This window comes from Xyrauchen texanus, chromosome 37 (assembly GCF_025860055.1).
Source record: "Xyrauchen texanus isolate HMW12.3.18 chromosome 37, RBS_HiC_50CHRs, whole genome shotgun sequence".
Taxonomy (NCBI): Eukaryota; Metazoa; Chordata; class Actinopteri; order Cypriniformes; family Catostomidae; genus Xyrauchen; species Xyrauchen texanus.
In genome coordinates, this window is record NC_068312.1 from 10,796,544 (window position 1) to 10,818,673 (window position 22,130).

Below are 22,130 nucleotides of genomic sequence, written 5' to 3' on the forward strand. Positions count from 1 at the left end.
ACGGCCCTAGCCCCGAAGCCTGACACGGCCCCAGTCCCGAGGCCTGTCACGGCCCCAGTCCCGAAGCCTGTCACGGCCCCAGTCTCGAAGCCTGGCACGGACAGCGAGTCAACGCCCATGCCTGCCACGGCCAGAGAGTCAGCGCCCATGCCCGCCACGGTCGGCGAGCCAGCGCCTGTAGCCTCGACCGTCCCCATGGCCACATCCCCTGTTGGCCGAGGACGCAAGAGAAGGAAGAGGGCCCCTTCTCCCCAGTCTCGTCTTGTGCTCAAGACCGCAGAGGTTCCCTCAGAGTCTTCCACAGCTCTACCGACCTCTGCTCCGCCCTCAGAGTCTTCCACGGCTCTGCTGGGTTCTGCTCCGCCCCAGAGTCTTCCACGGCTCTGCCGGGTTCTGCTCCGCCCCCAGAGTCTTCCACGGCTCTGCCGGGTTCTGCTCCGCCCCAGAGTCTTCCACGGCTCTGCCGGGTTCTGCTCCGCCCCCAGAGTCTTCCACGGCTCTGCCGGGTTCTGCTCCGCCCCTAGAGTCTTCCACGGCTCTGCCGGGTTCTGCTCCGCCCCCAGAGTCTTCCACGGCTCTGCCGGGTTCTGCTTCGCCCCCAGAGTCTTCCACGGCTCTGCCAGCCTCTGCTCCGCTCTCAGAGTCTTCCACGGCTCTGCCAGCCTCTGCTCGCCCCTCAGAGCCCTCGCGGCCTCCGCCTCTCGAGTCTCCCAAGGCTCCTCCTCCCAAGCCTCCCAGGGCTCCTCTCAAGCCTCCCAGGGCTCTTCCTCTCGAGCCTCCCAGAGCTCTACCTCCCAAGCCCCCCAGGGTTCTGCCTTTCAAGTCTCTCGAGCCTCCCAGAGCGCCGCCTCTCAGGGCTTCTCCTCCCGAGTCTTTCAAGGCTCCTCCTCCCAAGCCTCCCAGGGCTCCTCTTCTCGAGCCTTCCAAGGCTCCTCCTCCCAAGCCTCCCAGGGCTCCTCCTCTCGAGCCTCTCAGAGCTTCTCCTCTCGAGTCTTTCAGGGCTCCCCCTCCCAAGCCTCTCAGGGCTTCTCCTCTCAAGTCTTTCAGGGCTCCCCTCCCAAGCCTCTCAGGGCTTCTCCTCTCCGAGTCTCTCAGGGCTCCTCCCCCTCAAGCCTCTCAGGGCTTCCCCTCTCGAGTCTTTCAGGGCTCCTCCTCCCCTCGAGCCTCTCAGGGCTCCGTCCCTCGAGTCTTTCATGGCTCCACCCCTCGAGCCTCTCAGGGCTCCGTCCCTCGAGTCTTTCATGGCTCCACCCCTTAAGCCTCTCACGGCTTCACCTCTCGAGTCTCTCAGGGCTCCTCCTCCCCTCGAGCCTCTCAGGGCTCCGTCCCTCGAGTCTTTCATGGCTCCACCCCTCAAGCCTCTCATGGCTTTGCCTCTCGAGTCTCTCAGGGCTCCTTCCCCTCTCAAGCCTCTCAGGGCTTCCCCTCTCGAGTCTCTCAGGGCTCCTCCTCCCCTCAAGCCTCTCAGGGCTTCTCCTCTCGAGTCTTTCAGGGCTCCACCCCCTTCCAAGCCTCTCAGGGCTTCGTCTCTCGAGTCTTCCAGGGCCCCACCTCTAGAGCCTCTCGAGTCTTCCACGACCTTTTTCCCCAAGCCTCTCACGGCTCTACTCCCAGAGACTCCATAGCTCCCTACGGCTCCGCCTCCCGAGCCTCCCACGGCTCCACCTCCCGAGCCCCTCACGGCTCTGCTCCCAAAGACTCCAGAGCTTTCTATGGCTCCGCCTCTCGGGCCTCCTACGGCTCTACCCCCCGAGACTACAGAGCCTGCCAGGTCGTCGCCTCGGGGACCTCCCACGGCGCCACCTCCATTGGCTCCACCTCCTGAGCCTTCCAGGCCTTCCCCCCTAAAGCCTCCGTCGGCTCCACCTCCAGAGCCTTTCAGGCCTTCGCCCCTAAAGCCTCCTTCGGCTCCACCTCCAGAGCCTTCCAGAAGCCCACCTCCAGAGCCGCCTACAGTGCCGCCTCTGACGGCACCGCCTTTCACGGCTCAGCCCGGACTTCCTGACCCTCTCCCTGTCCTGTGGCCTCTTCCCTGGCCTCCGGACCCTATTCCTGTCCGGTGGTCACCTTCCAGACCCCCGGACCCAGTCCCTGTTCTCCATTCGCCTTCCAGACCCCCTGACCCTGTCTCTGCCCTACGGCTGCCCCCTAGATCTCCCGACCACCCGCCTGTCCGCTATGTTCCCCCAGACCTTGCCTTGATACTGCCCATTGACCCCATGGACTGTCTCATTTCCCTCTGTGCCACTTGGACTGCCCTCAATTTTGTTTGTGTGTTTTGTGGGTTGTCTGTTCAGGGTTTTTTGTTTGTTGGGTTCGTGCAGCACCACTTCCTCGCAACCGAGCGCGGCCGTCAGGAGCCGTCCGTTTTAGAGGGGGGAGTACTGTCACGAACCCTGCTCCCTCGCTCCGCCCCCTCGAGCTTCCACGCTTGTTCCGCCCTCTCGAGCTCCCACGCTCGTCCGCCCCCTCGAGCTCGCATGCTCTTTTTGCTCGCTCGAGCCCTCACGCCCACTTTGCTCCTACTCGCTCACATGCTCGTAGGCAATCTCCCTTCCTCGAGTTTCTCACGCGTTTCCAATCCCCCAGAACATTATGACCACCTGCACTCGCGTCATCTGCACTCCTGCACATTAGTTTCACCTGCACTCGTCTCATCACCTGTCATGGTTTACACCTGCACTTGCCCCTGTATATATCACTACCCTTTCGTCTCACGGTTGTTGGTTATTGTATTTAGTTTCCTGTGTCTTTGCCCCCCGCTAGTCTCGTCTAGTTTTGACCTCCTCTCGTTCACGTCTTAGCTTGCCAGCTCCCCTTGTTCCCCGTCTTTTGCTCCCACTAGTCCCGTCTCGCTGATCCTGTTTACCCCGGCTTTGACCCTCGCTCCCCTCTACTACTCTCCCGGATTTGCCCCCTTTACTCTCTTTGATTCCCCGGCTTTTGACCATACGCTTCCCTCGACAACTCTTCACTGGATTTACCCTTTTTCTGTACTTTTGCCTGCCTGCAATTAAACGCAGTTTGACTTACATTGTGACTGTCTCTTCTTGTGCGGGTTACAAAACCTCTGGGATGGCATGAGGGTGATTTCACAAAAAACAATTTTTTTTGCCTATTGTGTAAATCTATGTCTTCTGAAGTGATATGATAGGTGTGTGAAAAACAGATCAACATTTAAGTCCTTTTTTACTTGATATTCTCCTCCCTACAAGAAGAAGACTGTGAAAGTGGAGATTTATAGTGAAAAAGGACTTAAATATTGATCTGTTTCTCACCCACACCTATCATATCACTTCTGAAAGGGGGGGGGGGGTGTTCAGCATACCTTTACAGATCTGTCATGTCAACGCAAAATCACATTACTGCAACACAGTGTTATGGGAAAGTAACTTGGTCATTCTTCATTTAGAACCACATGACTACGTGGAATCTTACTTCATTAAACTAAAAATATAATGTAAATGTCATATAATGTAAAAAAAAAATAATTAATTACATTTTAAATAAATTAATGACATTTCTGATCTTCAAACTGTCACTCTGTTGCCCTTAAGTTTGTAATCTTTTATTACGGATACTAGAACTCTCATAATGCAATATCACGATGAAATTGAAATGAAGTGTTTTTACACCGTGTTATTCAAAGTGCTCTGTGTTTTCTAATACACTTGATGATGCAGGAACTCATGCTCTCCGGAGGACTTTAGTACATTCTCATGAGGAATGTGTGTGACCCCTGACCTTCGTAGAGGGTGTTAGTAACGGGGGCGAGGGTTCAGTCAAGCACACAGCTGATTCTACACACCCTGACTTCTGACACCAACATGTGCAACGTGACTTGCAAAACATTGGCTCTTGGTGTGTCCATGCCAATTGGAAATACTGGGAGAGCACTTTTGTCTAAGTGACAATGTATGCAAATGCAAATTCAAATTTATATCCTAATCTGGTAATTTTCTGATTATTTATATGTAAATGTGTTCCAGATTGCAATAACCTGATTAAGCCAATTTTCCAGTTTCTAGAAATATGAATAGACAATATTGAGTTGCTGCATACTTGCTTATAACTTGCTGGAAATTTGCCACAAAGGTTTGTTGCATGTTCACCACTAATGGCAAAGAGCTGCAAACTTCTGGCAATCATTTGCTGTGAATTGCAAGCTCATTTTCACGTGTAAAATGAATTAACGGCAAGTTTGCCAGATCTCTAGATTGGACATTCAAGTGTGGCTTGACTGAGAGTCCAAATATATTTTGGGGCCACTGTACGGGAGTATTCCAATAGCATGTAATGTAAATGAAGCATGTAAACGTCTTTTTTGCAATAAAGGTTTAACCAGAATATTAATTTTATTTGGAAAATGATGTGCATGTAACCGTTTGCTAGCAGAAAGCATTTCAGCATTACTTAATTTTCCTGCAGATGGTTCTTTATTTAATGGTTTATGTCAGCATTGGTATAATATCTCTCTGTAAACATGCTCGCACACTGTGGCTACCTCTGTTGTACGTCCCGATGAGTCAGTCATTGAAACACAAATTCCATTACACTGCTGTGGAAAAAACAACACTTCCATCACACACACTTTACACACCCAATGTCCTGCTGATTCATTACCCCCTCATATCCATCACCACAGATATGTCTTTGGCATTATATAATGAGTTTACAAGCACACAGGTCTGAACAGATGTTATTGGTCTGTCAAAAGGATACTCAATAATATATATATATATATATATATATAAAGCGTTTAATTTGTTAAAAGCTGTGTTACAGTTCTTTGAGGACTTAGACGTGAAGTGTGTAATTTCTGCACTACTAGCATCACCAAACTGATTTGCATAAATAATGTTTTCCAATAGGTTTCCTGAACAGCCCCCGGTTTGCCAATGGTTGGACAAAAAGATCCCACTCCAAACTCATATGATTAGTTGAGCCAGTGTTGTCGGGATTCTCAGACATTAGATAAACGAGCAACATGGACAAATTCCCTAACCAGTTGTGCCACTTTTGTGCTTTGTATTTCTGTGCAAAAACCTGCATCTACTTTATAAAAGATCTGCTATAATTTAAATTCAGGGTTAGTTAAATTATGCCATTATCATTCATTTCCGTGCAAACGCCACCTTTCTATGTAAATTGGTCTCATTATAGATTGTGCTTTGTTTACAAATCCCGATGCAATTTGCCCTGCACAATTGTGCTTTTACCGCCCGTGGAATGCAGGCAGTAAACTGACTTTTGTTTAAGAAAAAAAAAAATGTGTGTTTATTTTCTATTGATCACTTCAGAAGTAATTAATCAAATAATGATCAAATGATGGAGAACAGCGTTATAACCTGGCATATATTCAGATGCACCATGTAGTCAAGTGTACTTTCGGCAAAGATCGATCCAAGATGGCGGCGCGGTAGCACGCAGCGGCCACTCCGGATCCACAATGGTGCTATTTTTGTTAAAAAAGCCCGACTTTTGCAACACATGGACATCGGAGCAACCAGTGTTCGTGTCTACCATCGCCAGACACTACTCAAATATAAGACTCATGCAAAAACCAAGCTGCATGATGACCTGCAGGAGGCGCTACGCGTACTCGGCTTGCTGCGGAGACCAGGCCTCCAGCCCTCGGCGTCGCCTGATGCCGGTGGCCGGGGAGAGGACGTCGTAAGCGGTGTGCGAGAAAGCGGAAGCGCGGAAAGAGGGCGGGGGTCCATGCTAGGCTAAAAACAAACCCTAGCCGGCCGGCTCTCCCGTCTATCCTGCTCTCAAATGTTTGCTCCCTGGACAATAAATTGGACTATATCCGACTCCAGCAGGCTACGCAGCGTGAGTTTAGAGACTGCTGCGTCTTTGTTTTCACGGAGACGTGGCTCAGCGACAGAGTTCCGGATGCCGCCATTCAGCTAGACGGGCTCGCCTCGTTTCGTGCCGACAGAAATACAGCTCTCTGCGGTAAGACTCGCGGTGGTGGCTTGTGTGTTTACATCAACACGGAATGGTGCAAGAACTCTATGCTAGTCTCTAGTTACTGTTCATCGCTGTTGGAGCTTGTGACTGTTAGATGCAGACCGTTTTATCTACCACAGGAATTCACCACTGTTTGCATAACCGGAGTTTACATTCCCCCCAGCGCTAACGCTAAGGAAGCGCTCTGTGAACTGTATGGGGCTATGAGCGAACTGCAGAGACTGTTTATTGTCGCCGGAGATTTCAACCATGCAAATCTCAAGACAGTGCTCCCTAAATTCCATCAGTATGTGGACTTTGCAACGAGAGGGGCGAACGCGCTTGATCTTGTTTACACAAACATCCCAGGCGCGTACCGGGCGGAGCCCCGCCCCCACCTCGGCTACTCAGACCACAACTCTGTTATGTTAATTCCAGCATACAGACCGCTCGTCAGACGCACAAAACCGCTTCAGAAGCAGGTGAAAACCTGGCCAGCAGGAGCCATCTCTGCTCTTCAGGACTGTTTTGAGTGTACTGACTGGCACATGTTCAGGGAGGCTGCAACATATGGCGATTCTACCAACTTGGAGGAGTACACAGCATCAGTGACCAGCTACATCAGCAAGTGCATTGATGATGTCACTTTCTCCAAGACCATCACCACACGCTCCAACCAGAAGCCGTGGATGACTGCGGAGGTGCGCACGCTGCTGAGGTCCCGAGACTCCGCCTTCAGAGCAGGCGATAAGGCAGCCCTAAGAACAGCTAGGGCCAAACTGTCACGGGCAATCAGAGAGGCAAAGCGCGCACACGCCCAGAGAATCCACAGTCACTTCCAGGACAGCGGTGACACGCGGCGCATGTGGCAGGGCATCCAGGCCATCACCAACTACAGGACAACATCAGTTGCCTGTGACAAAGATGCCTCCCTTCCAGATGCGCTGAACGACTTCTATGCTCGGTTTGAAGTGCAGAACGACGTGATGGCGAGGAAGTCCACCCCTCCTCCCAACGACCAGGTGCTCTGTCTTACCACGGCAGATGTGAGGAAAACTCTACGTAGAGTCAACCCACGGAAGGCTGCTGGACCAGACAACATTCCTGGCAGAGTGCTCAGAGGATGTGCAGACCAGTTAGCAGATGTTCTTACCGACATCTTCAACATCTCTCTGAGCAGCGCCGTTGTTCCAACGTGCTTCAAGGCCACCACCATCATCCCCATGCCAAAGAAGTCTTCAGTGTCCTGCCTCAACGACTACCGTCCCGTCGCACTTACACCCATCATCATGAAGTGCTTCGAGAGGCTCGTCATGAGGCAGATTAAGACCCAGCTGCCCCCCTCACTAGACCCACTGCAGTTTGCGTATCGTTCAAACCGTTCAAACCGTTCAACGGACGATGCCATCACCACAACCCTCCATCTGGCCCTCACCCACCTAGACAATAAGGACTCATACGTTCGAATGCTGTTCATAGATTTCAGCTCAGCATTCAACACAATCATTCCCCAGCACCTGATTGGAAAGCTGAACCTGCTGGGCCTGGACACCTCCCTCTGCAACTGGATCCTGGACTTCCTGACTGGGAGACCTCAGTCAGTCCGGATCGGGAACAGCATCTCCACCACCACCACACTGAACACTGGGGCCCCACAGGGCTGTGTGCTCAGTCCACTGCTGTTCACTCTGCTGACTCACGACTGTGCAGCAATGCACAGCTCGAATCACATCATCAAGTTCGCCGATGACACGACCGTGGTGGGTCTCATCAGCAAGAACAACGAGTCAGCATACAGAGAGGAGGTGCAGCGGCTGACGAACTGGTGTAGAGCCAACAACCTGTCCCTGAATGTCGACAAAACAAAAGAGATGGTTGTTGACTTTAGGAGAGCACAAGGTGAACACACTCCGCTGAACATTGACGGCTCCTCTGTGGAGATCGTCAAGAGCACCAAATTTCTTGGTGTTCACCTGGCGGAGAACCTCACCTGGTCCCTCAACACCAGCTCTATCACCAAGAAAGCCCAGCAGCGTCTCTACTTTCTTCGAAGGCTGAGGAAAGCACATCTCCCAACCCCCATCCTCACTACATTCTATAGAGGGACTATTGAGAGCATCCTGAGGAGCTGCATCACTGCCTGGTTTGGGACTTGCACCGTTTCGGAACGCAAAGCCCTGCAGAGGATAGTGAGGACAGCTGAGAAGATCATTGGGGTCTCTCTTCCCTCCATCAAAGACATTTTCAAAAAACACTGTATCCGCAAAGCAACCAGCATTGTGGACGACCCCACACACCCCTCACACAAACTCTTTACCCTCCTCCCGTCTGGCAAGAGGTACCGAAGCATTCGGGCCCTCACGGCCAGACTGTGTAACAGCTTCTTCCCCCAAGCCATCAGACTCCTCAATACTCAGAGACTGGTTTGACACACACGTGTCCTGAGTTGCACTTTAATAACTGTCACTTTATAACTGTCTGCTACCTCAATAACTGCTATGTGCATAGAACATTATCTCATAGTATGTTATGTTTACATTTTTAGAAACTGTCATCTTTTTGCACTACTGAGTACTGGTCGGCGCTGCACTGTCTATTGTCCTGTTCATTGTCAGTAATTTGTTGTACTGTCCTGTACTTTTTGCACATGTTTGAACGTGCACTTTATATAGGTATATATAGGTAGTTTATATAGGTATTTTATTTCGTTGTGTAGTCTCATGTGGTCCTATGTTGGTCCTTTGTTGTTTTTATGTAGCACCATGGTCCTGGAGGAACGTTGTCTCGTTTTGCTGTGTACTGTACTAACTGTATGTGGTTGAAACGACAATAAAAACCACTTGACTTGACTTGACTTGACTTGAGATGATTCAGGTGTCTGTATCACAGTTGTGATTCTGTACAGTCCTGGCAGAGTGTGTCAAATCACGGTGGTCTGCTGCATCCTCTGCTATTTCTAATGCTCAGAACTGGCCCACAAGATAGGAATTGCATTGTGCAAATTGCATTCAGCACAGATTTTGTGAGCACGTTTGCACCAATGCCTGATCTGCATTCTTCAGATCAGGCAAAGGAGTGGTGGTGGCGTAGTGGGCTAAAGCACAGAACTAGTAAGCAGAAGATTGCCGGTTTGATCCCCACAGCCACCACCATTGTGTCCTTGAGCAAGGCACTTAACTCCAGGTTGCTCCAGGGGGATTGTCCCTGTAATAAGGGCACTTTAAGTTACTTTGGATAAAAGTGTCTGCCAAATACATAAATGTAAATAATTAATTTAGTGAATCGGATGATATCCAGAACCAGTGCAGACATTGCATACAAATAAACAACTCCATTACTGGGTGCAGTTCATTCTTGGTGACTCCCCCTCCAACCCCCCAACACACACACACACACACACAAACCGTTTGAACTCTTTTCATGAGATTCAGGTGATGGAATTGATTTGCTTATGGTTGCCCCTGCATATTATGCTCGGATAGTAGGAAAAATATAACTTTAATGTTCTCTTATGACATCAGGCTATAGCACCCATATTGGTTCTAACTAGAACCTTTATTTTTAAGAGTGTGTTATTTAATTTGTTGAGGTTTATATAACCTTGCCCACTTGACCTCCACTCTAGAAATGTTTGTCTGGTCCAATAACAATGGCTGGCATTGGGCCAGACTGTCTAATAGCAAATGTTCATAACACCCTCTCTCTCTGTCTCTCACCCTGGTTTTAATGGATGCTTCTCTCCGTCATAATTCGGTGTGAGAGGGCCAGCACACACATCCTGCTTTTGTGGGATAGGAATTTCTGGAATTCTGGCCACCTCTACACCTTCTTTTCTCCTCTTTCATTCACTTTCCCTTCTTTTCTCCAGGCCGATACAATATTCTCCTAAACTGTGCAAGAAGTCCTGCTGAGTTGATTCCCCCACTTATGAGTCCTATGTCTGGGTATTTGCGTAAAGGGCAGAGTGTCTGGTAGATACCACATAATGACACAAATGTGTAATAATTATACTCCATGCACATTGTCAGTTCTGAAATCCTCTATTACCTGTTCTGTAATGTCTTTATTCATATACACACCTTTTGTCCAACTACCTGCTGATCACATTTGTCTTCACTGCTCAACTGCCTCTCAATTACTCGCTCACATTTCTCACCCTCTCATATATTTCATTCCTCTGTGTCCAATCTCTCAGGCCCTGTTTCCTCCTGGTATGTGTTTTTTGTGATCCGATCACATGTGGTCAGCCAAGACGCATTCCTGTTTCCACCTGTATTACCATGCGTCTCCTGTGACCACTTGTGTCTGGATTTCGAGGGCGATGACGATATACTTTAATAACCATGTCAGTGTGTTATAAATCACAAAAGAAGTCATAAAAGATGAAGAAGTCACAAAAAAAACGGCGTATAGTTTCTCCCACATGCAGCTGAAATTTTATCAAAGCACAAACACAAAATTTCGAGCAGAATTCTCTGTTATTTTAGTGGAGTACCGGTATTAAATGTGCTTCAGATATTTGTGCTTCACATCTGTGTCCTCGCATGTTGATATCAGGCCCACTGAAGAAGATCTGTGAAGTTCTTGTACTTGTATTCACTTTTTCAAAATGTCTGATCGGACTGTTGTTTCCTTTTAAGCCGCAAATAACGGGCAAAGTTAAAACTCTTGATTTAGCGCAGCAGTTGATTGACATTAAGGGGTGGAGCTTCACTGCTTTGCGGAATGAATTCAGGACGGATTGTGTTTCACACCTCAAATTCCGTTTTTGACTACCTCTGTTAGTGGTTTCAGTGATCCAATCCCAAAATATTTTGGACCTTGTTTCAACCTGCATTTAGTGCAGACCATGTCATCAGATCACCAAAAACGCATCTTAATACCAGGTGGAAAAAAATTCTGAACAAAGAAATGTGCACAGCAAAGGGTCAGAAATTATCAAGGCTTGTGGGAAAATGACACAGAAAGTGAGAAAGATGCCGCTGATATTTCAAATTAGACCGATCTCACTGTTAATTCAGTGACAGAAGGTCGACTCTTCTGCTGCTGAAATGGGTTTACCGAAATTCAAACCACTGCCCCCAGTGGCCGATGCTGGATGTTATGTTTACCAGTTTCCAGGTGAAATGCCCACAGAGTGGTGCCATTATGTTATAAATACAGTCAACAGGAATGCATATTTATCTAACCCCACCCCTTACCCAACCCCCAACCCTAAAACTTACCATCAGTGGAGTAAAAATGTAATTTTAGAGCAAAAATGCTACCTCCGAATCAAGTGCACCACTGAAAAACTATTTTCTCAGGACAGATCATACATAGTCTTAGAGACCCAATTTCAGTCATAAATCAGTTTAGACAAAAAGGGTAGTTTCAGACTGATCTTAGGAAAATCTGTGACAGAAAGTCATTTTTTGTAGTCTGCTAAAGTCAGTCAATTCTTTTCAATTTCCAAGCTGGAAATACAGTCATGCACATTAGTCAATGCATACATGTTGCACAAGTAACAGTACTGCGAACAAAACAGCATTCTTTCACGTACTTCTTTGAATGGAATGTGAAAGGCATGAAAATGTGAAAAGACATCAAAATCGTGTCCGATTTTCAGAAACATTTGCGTAATAATTACATTATAATTTTTTTTTACATGAATAATTACATTAATAGTAGTACAGTTACATTCATTGGATTAGGAGTACCAAACCCCAACCCTAAATGGGTGTGATATTAAAAGTACAGCATGGGCGATTTTCAGGGCAAGAACGTTCGCTGCATAGTGCTGCTTGTCAATCATTTGACACATTGGGTCTGAATTTGACTGGAAAAACATTCGGAACGGACAGATTTTCAGTATGGTCATTTTGTACATTTTGCCATTGCACAGCACCATAGCCCAGGTAGTTTGGTCTTTGACAAATGTAATGACAAATATGTTTGTTCATATTTAAATTTCTGACTTTTGATTTCAGACTTGATTACAGACAGGATCATGGCAAATCTGAGCACAGTTTAAGCACTTTTCCATCATGGGGCCGAGCTGTTCTGAGCTTGGTGAGTAATGGTTCCAGTAACATTTACACTTGAACATGGTTTGGCATGGAACGATTTCAAACCATTTTTGGCCTGGATTTCTCAGCACGGTAGGCTAACTGTACTCAGAACAGAGAACCGTGCTATTGGAACAGCTTTAGTAATGTGGTGACTCAGTTGGTCACTTGCACAGTCTGTCCATTTTAATACTGATTTTAAAGAACCACAATGGAAAGAGAAAATGTAATGGTGTCAACGATCCCAGATCAGTACTGAATTGCATGGTTCTGCAATAAGTACTATTTGGCTCTATAGTGAGGGACTGAATGGAGATCTCTTCTGAAATTCTAGCGGAGGCATGTGATTTAATGCGACTGCTCCCCAATAGAAGTTCTCCTTGATAAGCATCAGATTCACAATCTATTGATTCAAATTAAAATGTGTTATTCTGTCCATTTCCTGCAAAAATCGCTCTGAAAACTGCTACTGTGAAGTGTACACATGAAAAGTCAGAGTTGTGTTATAGGAAGAACATGTAAACAATATTTGGAGCAGGATGAAGGTCAGACACTTGAGATCTTCTACTCCTGCTTGGACTTCCCATGTTTCTTTTCCTAGGTTTCATAACACAAACCTAAGGCCCAGTGGAGTCCCTTCCTGCAACTGAATAGAAAACACTTTTCATGTCCTTACGAGATGACAATGAGAATGTTTAGTTTTTCCTACAAAAACACAGGAACAGCCAGGCCTTCCTGAATGTGGCCACTGGTAGGAAACAGTTAGAGGGAGTGAGAAAGCTTAACAGGAAAGACTCGTAGCAGTAGGTGTATGAGGATAGTAGAATGTGTTTTTGTGTTTGTGTATGAGTGTGCATGCATGTGTGTGCATGTGTTTGTGTGCAGAGGTGAGTTGTTTATGTGAATTTTCATTTGCATCTGCATCAGGACTTCCCAACCATGTGGAAAACGGCTGGAGTTCCCTTGTCAATTGTTCCACTATTATGACAATGGTTTTATGTACTCCAGGGTGTCTTTCCTACCACATTACTAACATTAAATCATGTGGTGAGGTGAACGCCCTATTTAAATGTATTTGACAGCTCTTAAAGTGGTCATGTCATAAGATATACAATTTTCCTTGAAAGTTTGACATATAAGAGGTTATTCCACTATAACAACAGACTCAGAAGAAATTTCAGAACTCATAACTTTTTGTTGAAACCAAGCAGCAAAAATATCTCGTTCTCTACTTCAACGTCTTCCCTACTTCACTAGGGGCCCATTCATTTATGGCTGCCTCTACAGTGCTAAAAAATATCCTACTTTACATCATTGCACACTTGGCCCTGCCCACTGGTGCTTTGTTCGTATTCAGAGAGAGAGAGAGAGAGAGAGAGATAGCAGGACAGACAGGTCTAGTGTGGCCTGACTATTCCTGAACACCAAAGGGGACCCATTTGGCCTTTTTTTTTATTATTATTTTTGTATATTAACATGCACTACAGAGACATCTCTGGCCATTGTCATGTATCTCACACTGCTTTTAAAAGATACAGTGTCAAGTTACAACTCTGAATTGGAGATGTAATTCTGTTTCATCAGTTGCTTTGCCTCTTGCTGTTTTGAGCACAAAGGCATCCTGGACATGTTCTGGAACCCATGTGCACTATTACTTTTTTCTTTTTTTTTTTTTTCCAGATTAACATTTTTATTGGTTGATCCTCAAACATGACACATAACAAAGCAAAACTTACATGCACAGATCCATCCATTACCCCCCTTAAACCCCATTATTTCCCTTTCCCCTCCTAATCCCCCACCCCCAGCAAACATCCCTGTGGCCAAAGCATTATGAATACATAACTTTGGGTACAGCCATGTGCTAGAAGCGACATTTAAATAAATGTCTGAATTAAACACTCTGGACACTTTTGTTAAGTGCCTTGCTCAAGGACACCATGGTGGTGGCTGTGGGGATTGAACCATCGACGTTCTGATTAACAGTTATGTGCTTTAGACCACTACGCCACCACCACACCATAAATTATTGCACTGTGATTTTATAAAATATTATATACTATAACTTCTGACACTGAATTTGGCAACACTAGGTCAAAAGTCGTGCTGCTGAAATTGGTCTGTACTTGAAACATTGCCCACAATGGCTGAAGCGGGAAGTGCAACCTCCAAATAGCATTCATATTTGTTTATGTGAGTGCAATTACTTCCAGGTTTCCATGGGACCAGAACCCACATGGGGTTGCTCGAGCAGTGCGGTATCAGTAGCACCACAGGGAAAAATAGACACATTTTAATTGCCTTGAAAATGTCTGATTGTCTGTAATTCGGCAGAATAAGGTCAGTTTTAGCGTACTTGAACATTCGGAAACAGCATGTCAATTTCCTGTGTGATCATGTTGAGTTATTTGAAAGAAAAACTGTACATATACACATCTAAAAAACAAAATCACAATTTTCTTTTAATAGAATTTAAATGATAAATCAACAGATATAAAAACTTTTTGGATCATACATAGTCAATGTGTTCATAGTTAATGCGCTGAACTACACCTGCGGTAACTCTGCTCGGACACCTTTGTGAAGTTGAGTGGAACTGACTTTATGAATCCATTTCAAATCACCTTGACGCCAGCTGCCTAAGTAATTGCAAAAATGGCTCGGAAAGTGGTTAGATTTTTATTTGACATTTTTAAATGTATCTTAAGTGTCCAAATAGTTTTTGTATCTTCTTTTTGCATTCACACCCTAGTCTCAAGAGCCTCAGCTGCACAAGTCCCCTGATCCTTGTTGATGTCAGAGGACCTGCCTCCCCTCCACCCCACCCCCACTCTCTCTCTCTCTCTCTCTCTCTCTCTCTCTCTCTCTATAAGGTGACCTGCCTCTGTAGAAATCCTCTATAAGACTGACGAGGGGTCTGGGATATGAGCCTTAACATACATTTTAGTTTAGTAACTAGTCAGACTGATGTGCACTGTGATTTCACTAGTCTTGGATCACTAAATAAATTGACAAACAGTTGGAAGACACTGAATGTGACACCTTCTGAGATCTGTGGACTCATTGGAGAAACCTGCTTTTTGCATTAAGGATCTTTTATTTAAATTTTACATACATTTTTGGGAAAGTTTGGAAAATGCATTCTGACAGGAATCTAAGGAGAGCTATTTGCATCATCTTCTTTTTTATTGTCTACTCAGCAGAAGCAGAGGTAAATGGATTTGACCCACGATGCACACAGACATTGCAGAATAAATCCAATTATTTTATCCAAAACGACTTAAAATGCATTCAAAGCTTACATTTGTATACTGTACATGTTTCATGGGAAACTGAACCCATAACCTTTGCATCAGTTAAGCTACAGGAACAAAAGAGCTCCTGCTTGTAACTTGTACCTGATGTACTGTATGTTTAATTATGGCTGTTGTTGTCCAGATGTTCCCAATTCATTAGTGAAATTGTATTAATCATAAGCAATTTTAAAGAGATATTTTAATCAATTTTCTACCCAAACATTCATGAAACTGCATGCTTGTACTATTGATGTAAACTTATTCAGTCTCATCAACATATTAAGATTAACCACACTATAAAAAGATGTTGCTTGCAAATTGTTGGTGTAGCCTTATGTTTTCAGGTTCATTCAGTAGTTAAAGAATATTTTCTCTTGAATACAACCAGTAAATTTAGATGTTACCACATGAGACACATTTTTAGTTTCTTTTCTTTTTTCCCAGTACAGCCTGTTAAAATGTGCTTCATGTTGTTAACACCTAAATTAAGTGGTTAAGTGTAAATCTGATGCTTATCAAGTCAAAACTATTATTTAATATGACTGAATCAACCTAAATACATTTTACTTCAACAAAAGTCATTATAGGGTCAGATAAGGTCAACAGCTCCTTAATGTTATAACTGATTAATTCCACTTTTTTTTATTTATTTTTTTACAGTGTATTAATTCACTTTTAAAAGTTTTTAATTCAAATTGAAAGTCCCATTTTGAACATAGACACCTAAATCAGTGTATCTGTAAACACACACCATAACTCACTCTTATAAATATTACAGAAACATTGGCCTGACAACTCCTACCTACACTGTGAAAGCAATTCCTGTGTGACTCCTCATTTTATGTAATAGAGTGAAGGGTTTGCGAGCTCTTCTCTCATCGCTCTTATCTCCCCTGCTGCTGTTCGCCAGGTGGCCAGAGGCTGTTCTCACCCATGCTCATGCCCTCCGTCTCCACCCTCTTGCTCTGTTGGTGTGAGTTGGGTGTTGGATGAGTGCGGTTGCTGTAAGGTGTGCGCCCAACAGTTTAACCAAGACTGCGGCCTTGCCCGTCCTTGTGACCACATCAAGGGCCTGCGCTGCCACCTAGGGGCCGGAGGGGACCCTCAGCGTGGTCTCTGTAGAGGTAAGAATTACACAGTGGACAGAGACTGTTCTGCTTAAAGAATAATGTGTTGATGGGTGTTAACGCATTCTGTTGGGCGAAACATTTCTGTCCCCTAGGATGATTTTAAAGAAAAATATATAAAAAAAAATATTCTAGTTTAAAGGATAGACTATATATTTTTAATAGTGTCTCTTTACTTACTTTTTCTTCATTTTAAAGTGTGTAAAATGTCACATTAGCTAGACGTTCTCTATTTTGGACTTTTTAACCTTCCCCTATTGGGCACTTGTAGCTTTGTGAATTTCTAGAGAGCAACATCATGTTAAAACATCTCAATTGTTTATTTAATTTTGCCCAACAGTGCATGTATACATGCTTGACAGGGGATTGATGTCATTTTTGTAATTTTGTTCTGAAAGTCATGAAAAATCACATCACAGTGTCATTTTTGAGCACATCTCAAATTCTGTGATGGAAAAAGATTAAAAAGTTTTATAAAATAAATAAATTGACCCAATATTTTGTCTTGCTAAGGTTCATTTGATATTTGAAATTTATGTATCCTAAATCCACACAATTAAACATTTTGACACTTTTTGCATAATTTGGCAAAATTACAGCGTGATGTGAATCTACTATATAACAAGAATAATCTATTCCATGACATGATGATTTTTTTATGATTTTTGAAATATTGAAATGTGCCACTAACTGAAGAATCAGCCTACTTCGCAGAATATTCCAATTTTGAAAAATAATTTTGGTGTTTAATGTGGCACTGACAAAGCTAATATGGCAGTTCGATTATTGTTTCAAGCCTGGAGATTCCAGTACATTAAATAATATGCTATGTACAGATTTACAGTGAGGCTCTTTATAGACTGAATGACTAAAAAGCTCATGTGCTTGTGTGTCTCAATCTCTCAGCTGATGCACAGGGGCGTCCGTGTGAGTTTGGAGGCCATGTGTATCAGCACGGGGAGGATTTCCAGCCCAGCTGTCAGCACCAGTGCAGCTGTATGGATGGTGTGGTGGGCTGTATGCCTCTGTGCCCGCACAACATCCCTCTGCTCAGCAGACACTGTGCCAATCCACGTTTGGAGACCCCGCCGGGTCGCTGTTGTGAGGAGTGGGTGTGTGATGATGATAACAGCATCAGAGAAGACCCACCAGACTCCCGGCCTCATAACCGCCCAATCAACCACATTAGCAAACTCTTACAGAACCCAAACAGCTTTCAGTCCAGAAGGGACAACTATCAAGGTATGTGTGCTTTTGTTTTGGGACGGGACTATCTGTTTGGGCAACCATTGGCAGATGGGTGGATTGTTTGGGAAAACTGTTTGAAAAAATTACCATTTTTAAATTCCGTTTGGTAACACTTGTGGTACAGAAATTCCACACTTCACCTTTGAAATCTAGTGTAAAGATTTTGTGTTTAATGAATTGCAAGTTCTCTGTTCTTTATGGTTTTCCCTTCTAATTTACCCTTCAGAGTGGGCATCCTTGCCAATGTCTCAGGTTCCTTTCCCGTCCTCTGAATGTTTCCCACAGACCACTGACTGGTCAGAATGCTCCACCTCCTGTGGGTTTGGCATCTCAAGTCGTGTGACAAATAGTAATGCAGAGTGCAAACTCATTAGAGAGACACGCCTTTGTCAGATCCGAGAATGTGATATCACTCCAGCTATGAAGGTGAGATATTTTGAAATGCGTATACATCCAAATATATCTAATGTATGTTCAGTTCAGTTGTGTAGTTCAATTGTACACCTAGAACATATTAGAGTGTTTATACTGCAAAATAAATGTCAATTATAAAATATACTGTTGTTTATTTAATGATGAAAAGTAGTGATACAATTTGTTAAATCTAAATATTTTTTTTTTAACCCAATACTTGGATGTGCTATACATTTGAATTCAAAACTCTATTGAAATTACTTGAGCCTCCCACGCACTTAGCATGAGGAGTCCTATTTGTATTACAAAACCATCATGCACTATATGTGGTTCGATGGTGATGCTGTGGCCACAGCACATTCATGGCAAAGTGCCTCTCTGTTCTTCTCTCAGAGCCAAAAAGAAGTTCTAAACAGCTGTTCAATGATCTGTTGTTTGCAAACATTCAGACACTGGCCACACTGCAGGGGGAGGGGTTTAGAGATACATTTAAATATGAGGGCGCACAAGACTCCATATTAAACATCAACTAATATGACATTAAAATGTGTTATCAATGCCTTCATGCCTCTTTCTAAGAGTAGAATTCACACAAGACATCTAAAGAAGCTCTTATAGGGGCCCGGTTATTTCAGCGAGCATTGACTCTGACTACCACCCCTGGAGTCACGAGTTTGAATCCAGGGTGTGCTGAGTGACTCCAGCCAGGTCTCCTAAGCAACCAAATTGGCCTGGTTACCTGGGAGGGTAGAGTCACATGGGGTAAACGCGATTAGCGGTTCTCGCTCTCAATGGAGCATGTGGTAAGTTGTACGTGGATCACAGAGAGTAGCATGAGCCTCCACATGCTGTGAGTCTCCTCAGTGTCATGCACAACAAGCCACATGATAAGATGCACGGATTTATGGTCTCAGAAGCGGAGGCAACTGAGACTTGTCCTCCGCAACCCGGATTGAGGTGAGTAAACTCGCCACCACGAGGACCTAGTAAGTAGTGGGAATTGGGCATGCCAAATTGGGGAGAAAAGGGGATGCATTTGTTTTTTTGAAAAAAAGGAGCTCTTTTAAGGCCTCAGTGATGATTTTCAGTAATATACAGTATATGCAGATAATGTGTAATTTATAATGTTTACCTTTTGCATTTATGGCGCTAATGTGCTAAAACACTATATGTGACCATAATATGAACTGGTTACACTCTGTTATTGTAATTTGTGAGAACGATAATACTACTGAAAACATTGTTGTGTAAAAGAGTGTTAATGGGTAAAATACAGACAAAAGAATGATGATAGGCATATCTTAATTTGGGCAGATTTGTGAATAGCTTTACTTAAGAGTATTTAAGTAGATTTTATTCCTTTTGTAGACTAAGTTAAAAAATATGTGTTTTTGGAAAATGTTTCTATGTGAAAATGTTGACGGATCTTGACTGAATGGACAAGAATGAGTGGTTGGCCTCAAAGTACTGTAGGTGGAGCTCCAGGTCACACCTATCGATGACGTGGACCTATGGCAAAAAGACGGTGTTAAGCAGCCAGTACAAAGTTTTCCTAATAGTTCTCACTGGCGAGCTGTTACGAACCACTGAAATGCACTCAAAACACCTTTTTGGCTAGAGTTTGTTCTAAATGACGTCACAACTGTTTTTCGAACGAAGTGTGCCACGGCCCTCAGAAAGAAGGCTGCCTATGTAGACAATCGACAACAAGGCCGTTCACTAAGTTTGGAAAATAGTTTTTGTCTGTAGTTAATACTGCTTTTAATCAATAATCTATTTTATTTTTTTCCTTTTTATGTCATGAAGAAAGGAAAGAAGTGTCGACGGGCTGTGCGGTCTCGGGAACCGGAGCAGATATCATTTGCTGGCTGTACTACAGTTCGCCGCTACCGTCCTCGTACGTGTGGCTCGTGCATTGACGGCAGGTGCTGTCAGCCGTCGGTAACCCGCACGGTGCACCTACGATTCCACTGCTCAGATGGAGAGAACATGATGCGAAATGTCATGTGGATTCAGCGTTGCCGTTGCAGCAAACGCTACTGTGGACTTCAGAGAGACCGCTCACCCACAGTGAGCCTTCACAATGACATACACACCTTCTCTCAGTGAGCAAACACACACACATATATTCAACACTCATCATTTTACCAATACCCACACACAGACATATAATGATCGCCATCATTTCACAGTGGCTAAAACTCACTTTTGACTCTGAAATGATGTTTCTATTCTCTGAGAAGGTTTCTAAACTAAACAGTAGTGAACTGGACTGGACTAAGCTACTGTTTATAGGAGGTCTTTCACCATTATCTCCAAACACTTCAGCAATCCATCTCAGTTCCAATAATCTGTTTTAGTTTTTGTACATAGAACATGTTTTGCACATTATGTGTTCCTCTGTTGCTATGGCCTGCAGGTCCTGTTCTAGTGTTTAAGGGTGAATCTCATGGGAACATGTACTGGTCACATTTCACAGCCTAAAAAAATAAATAAAAGGAAATCTGTTTTGCTTAAAGAAAACAAAGCATATTTTAAGGACCATTAAGGACAAGTAGGCGCATTTTAACACAATTTGTCATTACAACAACGTAAAAAAAAAACAACATTCTGAATGCCGTAATTTGGTCGAATTTTTTTATTTTTTAGTAATACCCATTATTGTCTTATAAATACAGTAGTTCACAGTCTAAATAATACATTATTGTTTTTTTTTTTCATTACCGTAATTAGAATGAGATTTTTACTTTTGCATTACGGTAATGATTACATGGGAAAAATTTGCTTTATTGTCAAAATATCTTAATTGTGCTAAACATATAATTTCTTATGGCTTTTTTTAAATTATTATTTTGGATTCAAAAAAGACCTGTATATTTGCTTGACTGGTTTTGAGAGATTCACTCATTAGTTCAATGCAATTATCCAGATCTTGTGTTATGGCTGTTATAAATAAGTGTCCTCAAATGTGCCTGAACACTTTTAAATATCAATAACCCATGCCTTAGATCTTTCCATTTGATTTATTTATTCTGATATTTTTTAGGTTTAAAGAGTTCTATTGTATCTTGAAGGATAAGTGAATTTATTTTGCTTTACATGAACGACTTCCTGTCAATGTCGACGGGTAAGAGAATGCACTAGTTTGCTGTGAAGAGGGAGGTGATATTTTTCTTTCAGACATTATGGTGCAACATTTAGCATCATGAACTGAGTTACCTGTTCAAGGGATAAAATGAATATGAAATAATATGACAATTTACCATTATAAAATATTTTGCTTTTAAACTTATATTTCTGTGCATTTGTTATACTGCTGAGTTTATTTTTCTTTCTTTCTAATATTTAGGTGTACAATTGTTTTTCACAGGTGTGGGTTCAAAGCATGACAGAGACAGAATGTTTTAGCACAGGTGTGGCTGAGTGTATACATATGAAAGCAAAGACTATTGGACTTATGAGCTTGCTGTTTTGTACAGTGTACAGGCTTCACTATAGGTGGAGTGACTTTTTTGAGACTGCTTCATTTTTCGGGGCATACTTTAAATTCTTCTACATGCTCTATTAAATAGGAGTGAACAACTATTGTATATTTGTTATGATATGTGATATAAATGACTTTGCTGATCAGTCTGTGTAAGGAAAAATATATATAAAAATTTAGAAACAATGCAGCTTTGTGTCATTTATGTATAACTGACTTCTTGCCAGACTTAAAAAAGATTGTCACCTAAAAACGTGCACTCGCCAAGTTTAAATACGCAGAAGTGCAAATGAAATTTGCAGAAAATAACCACAAACATTTCAGTCACAACAGGCTAAGGGTGAGTGAATGATATAAATTCCATATTTGGGAGAGCCACCCCTTTAAACTTCTGCTTATGTGTGTCACAGGGAGAAAGAGACAAGGTAAAAGAAAGAATAACTGCAGGATTTGCTCTCAGCACACAGTATAGCTCTGCAATGCAAACATCACAGCTGGCTCTCAAATTCCACACACTCCTCTGCCAGACCTTCCTTCCTCCATACAACCATATGCACAT

At 43.8% G+C, this 22,130-nt stretch overlaps 1 protein-coding gene across 1 annotated transcript; it reads left to right on the top strand.

Moving 5' to 3' along the window:
• Positions 1–14,917: 14,917 nt before the first annotated feature.
• Positions 14,918–21,748, top strand: LOC127630836 (CCN family member 1-like). Its single transcript, XM_052108648.1, has 5 exons — positions 14,918–15,213; positions 16,209–16,422; positions 17,332–17,667; positions 17,900–18,099; positions 19,894–21,748. The coding sequence occupies exons 1-5, from the start codon at positions 15,139–15,141 to the stop codon at positions 20,194–20,196; spliced, it is 1,128 nt and encodes a 375-aa protein (XP_051964608.1). The 5' UTR covers positions 14,918–15,138; the 3' UTR covers positions 20,197–21,748.
• The last annotated feature ends 382 nt before the right edge of the window (positions 21,749–22,130 follow it).

Excerpts from the sequence above, each read along its gene's own strand:
- LOC127630836 (XM_052108648.1), top strand. The coding sequence starts at position 15,139 with ATGCATTCTGACAGGAATCTAAGGAGAGCTATTTGCATCATCTTCTTT. Across the intron at positions 17,668-17,899 it reads CAGAAGGGACAACTATCAAG|AGTGGGCATCCTTGCCAATG; the intron begins GTATGTGTGCTT and ends TTTACCCTTCAG. Across the intron at positions 18,100-19,893 it reads ATATCACTCCAGCTATGAAG|AAAGGAAAGAAGTGTCGACG; the intron begins GTGAGATATTTT and ends TATGTCATGAAG.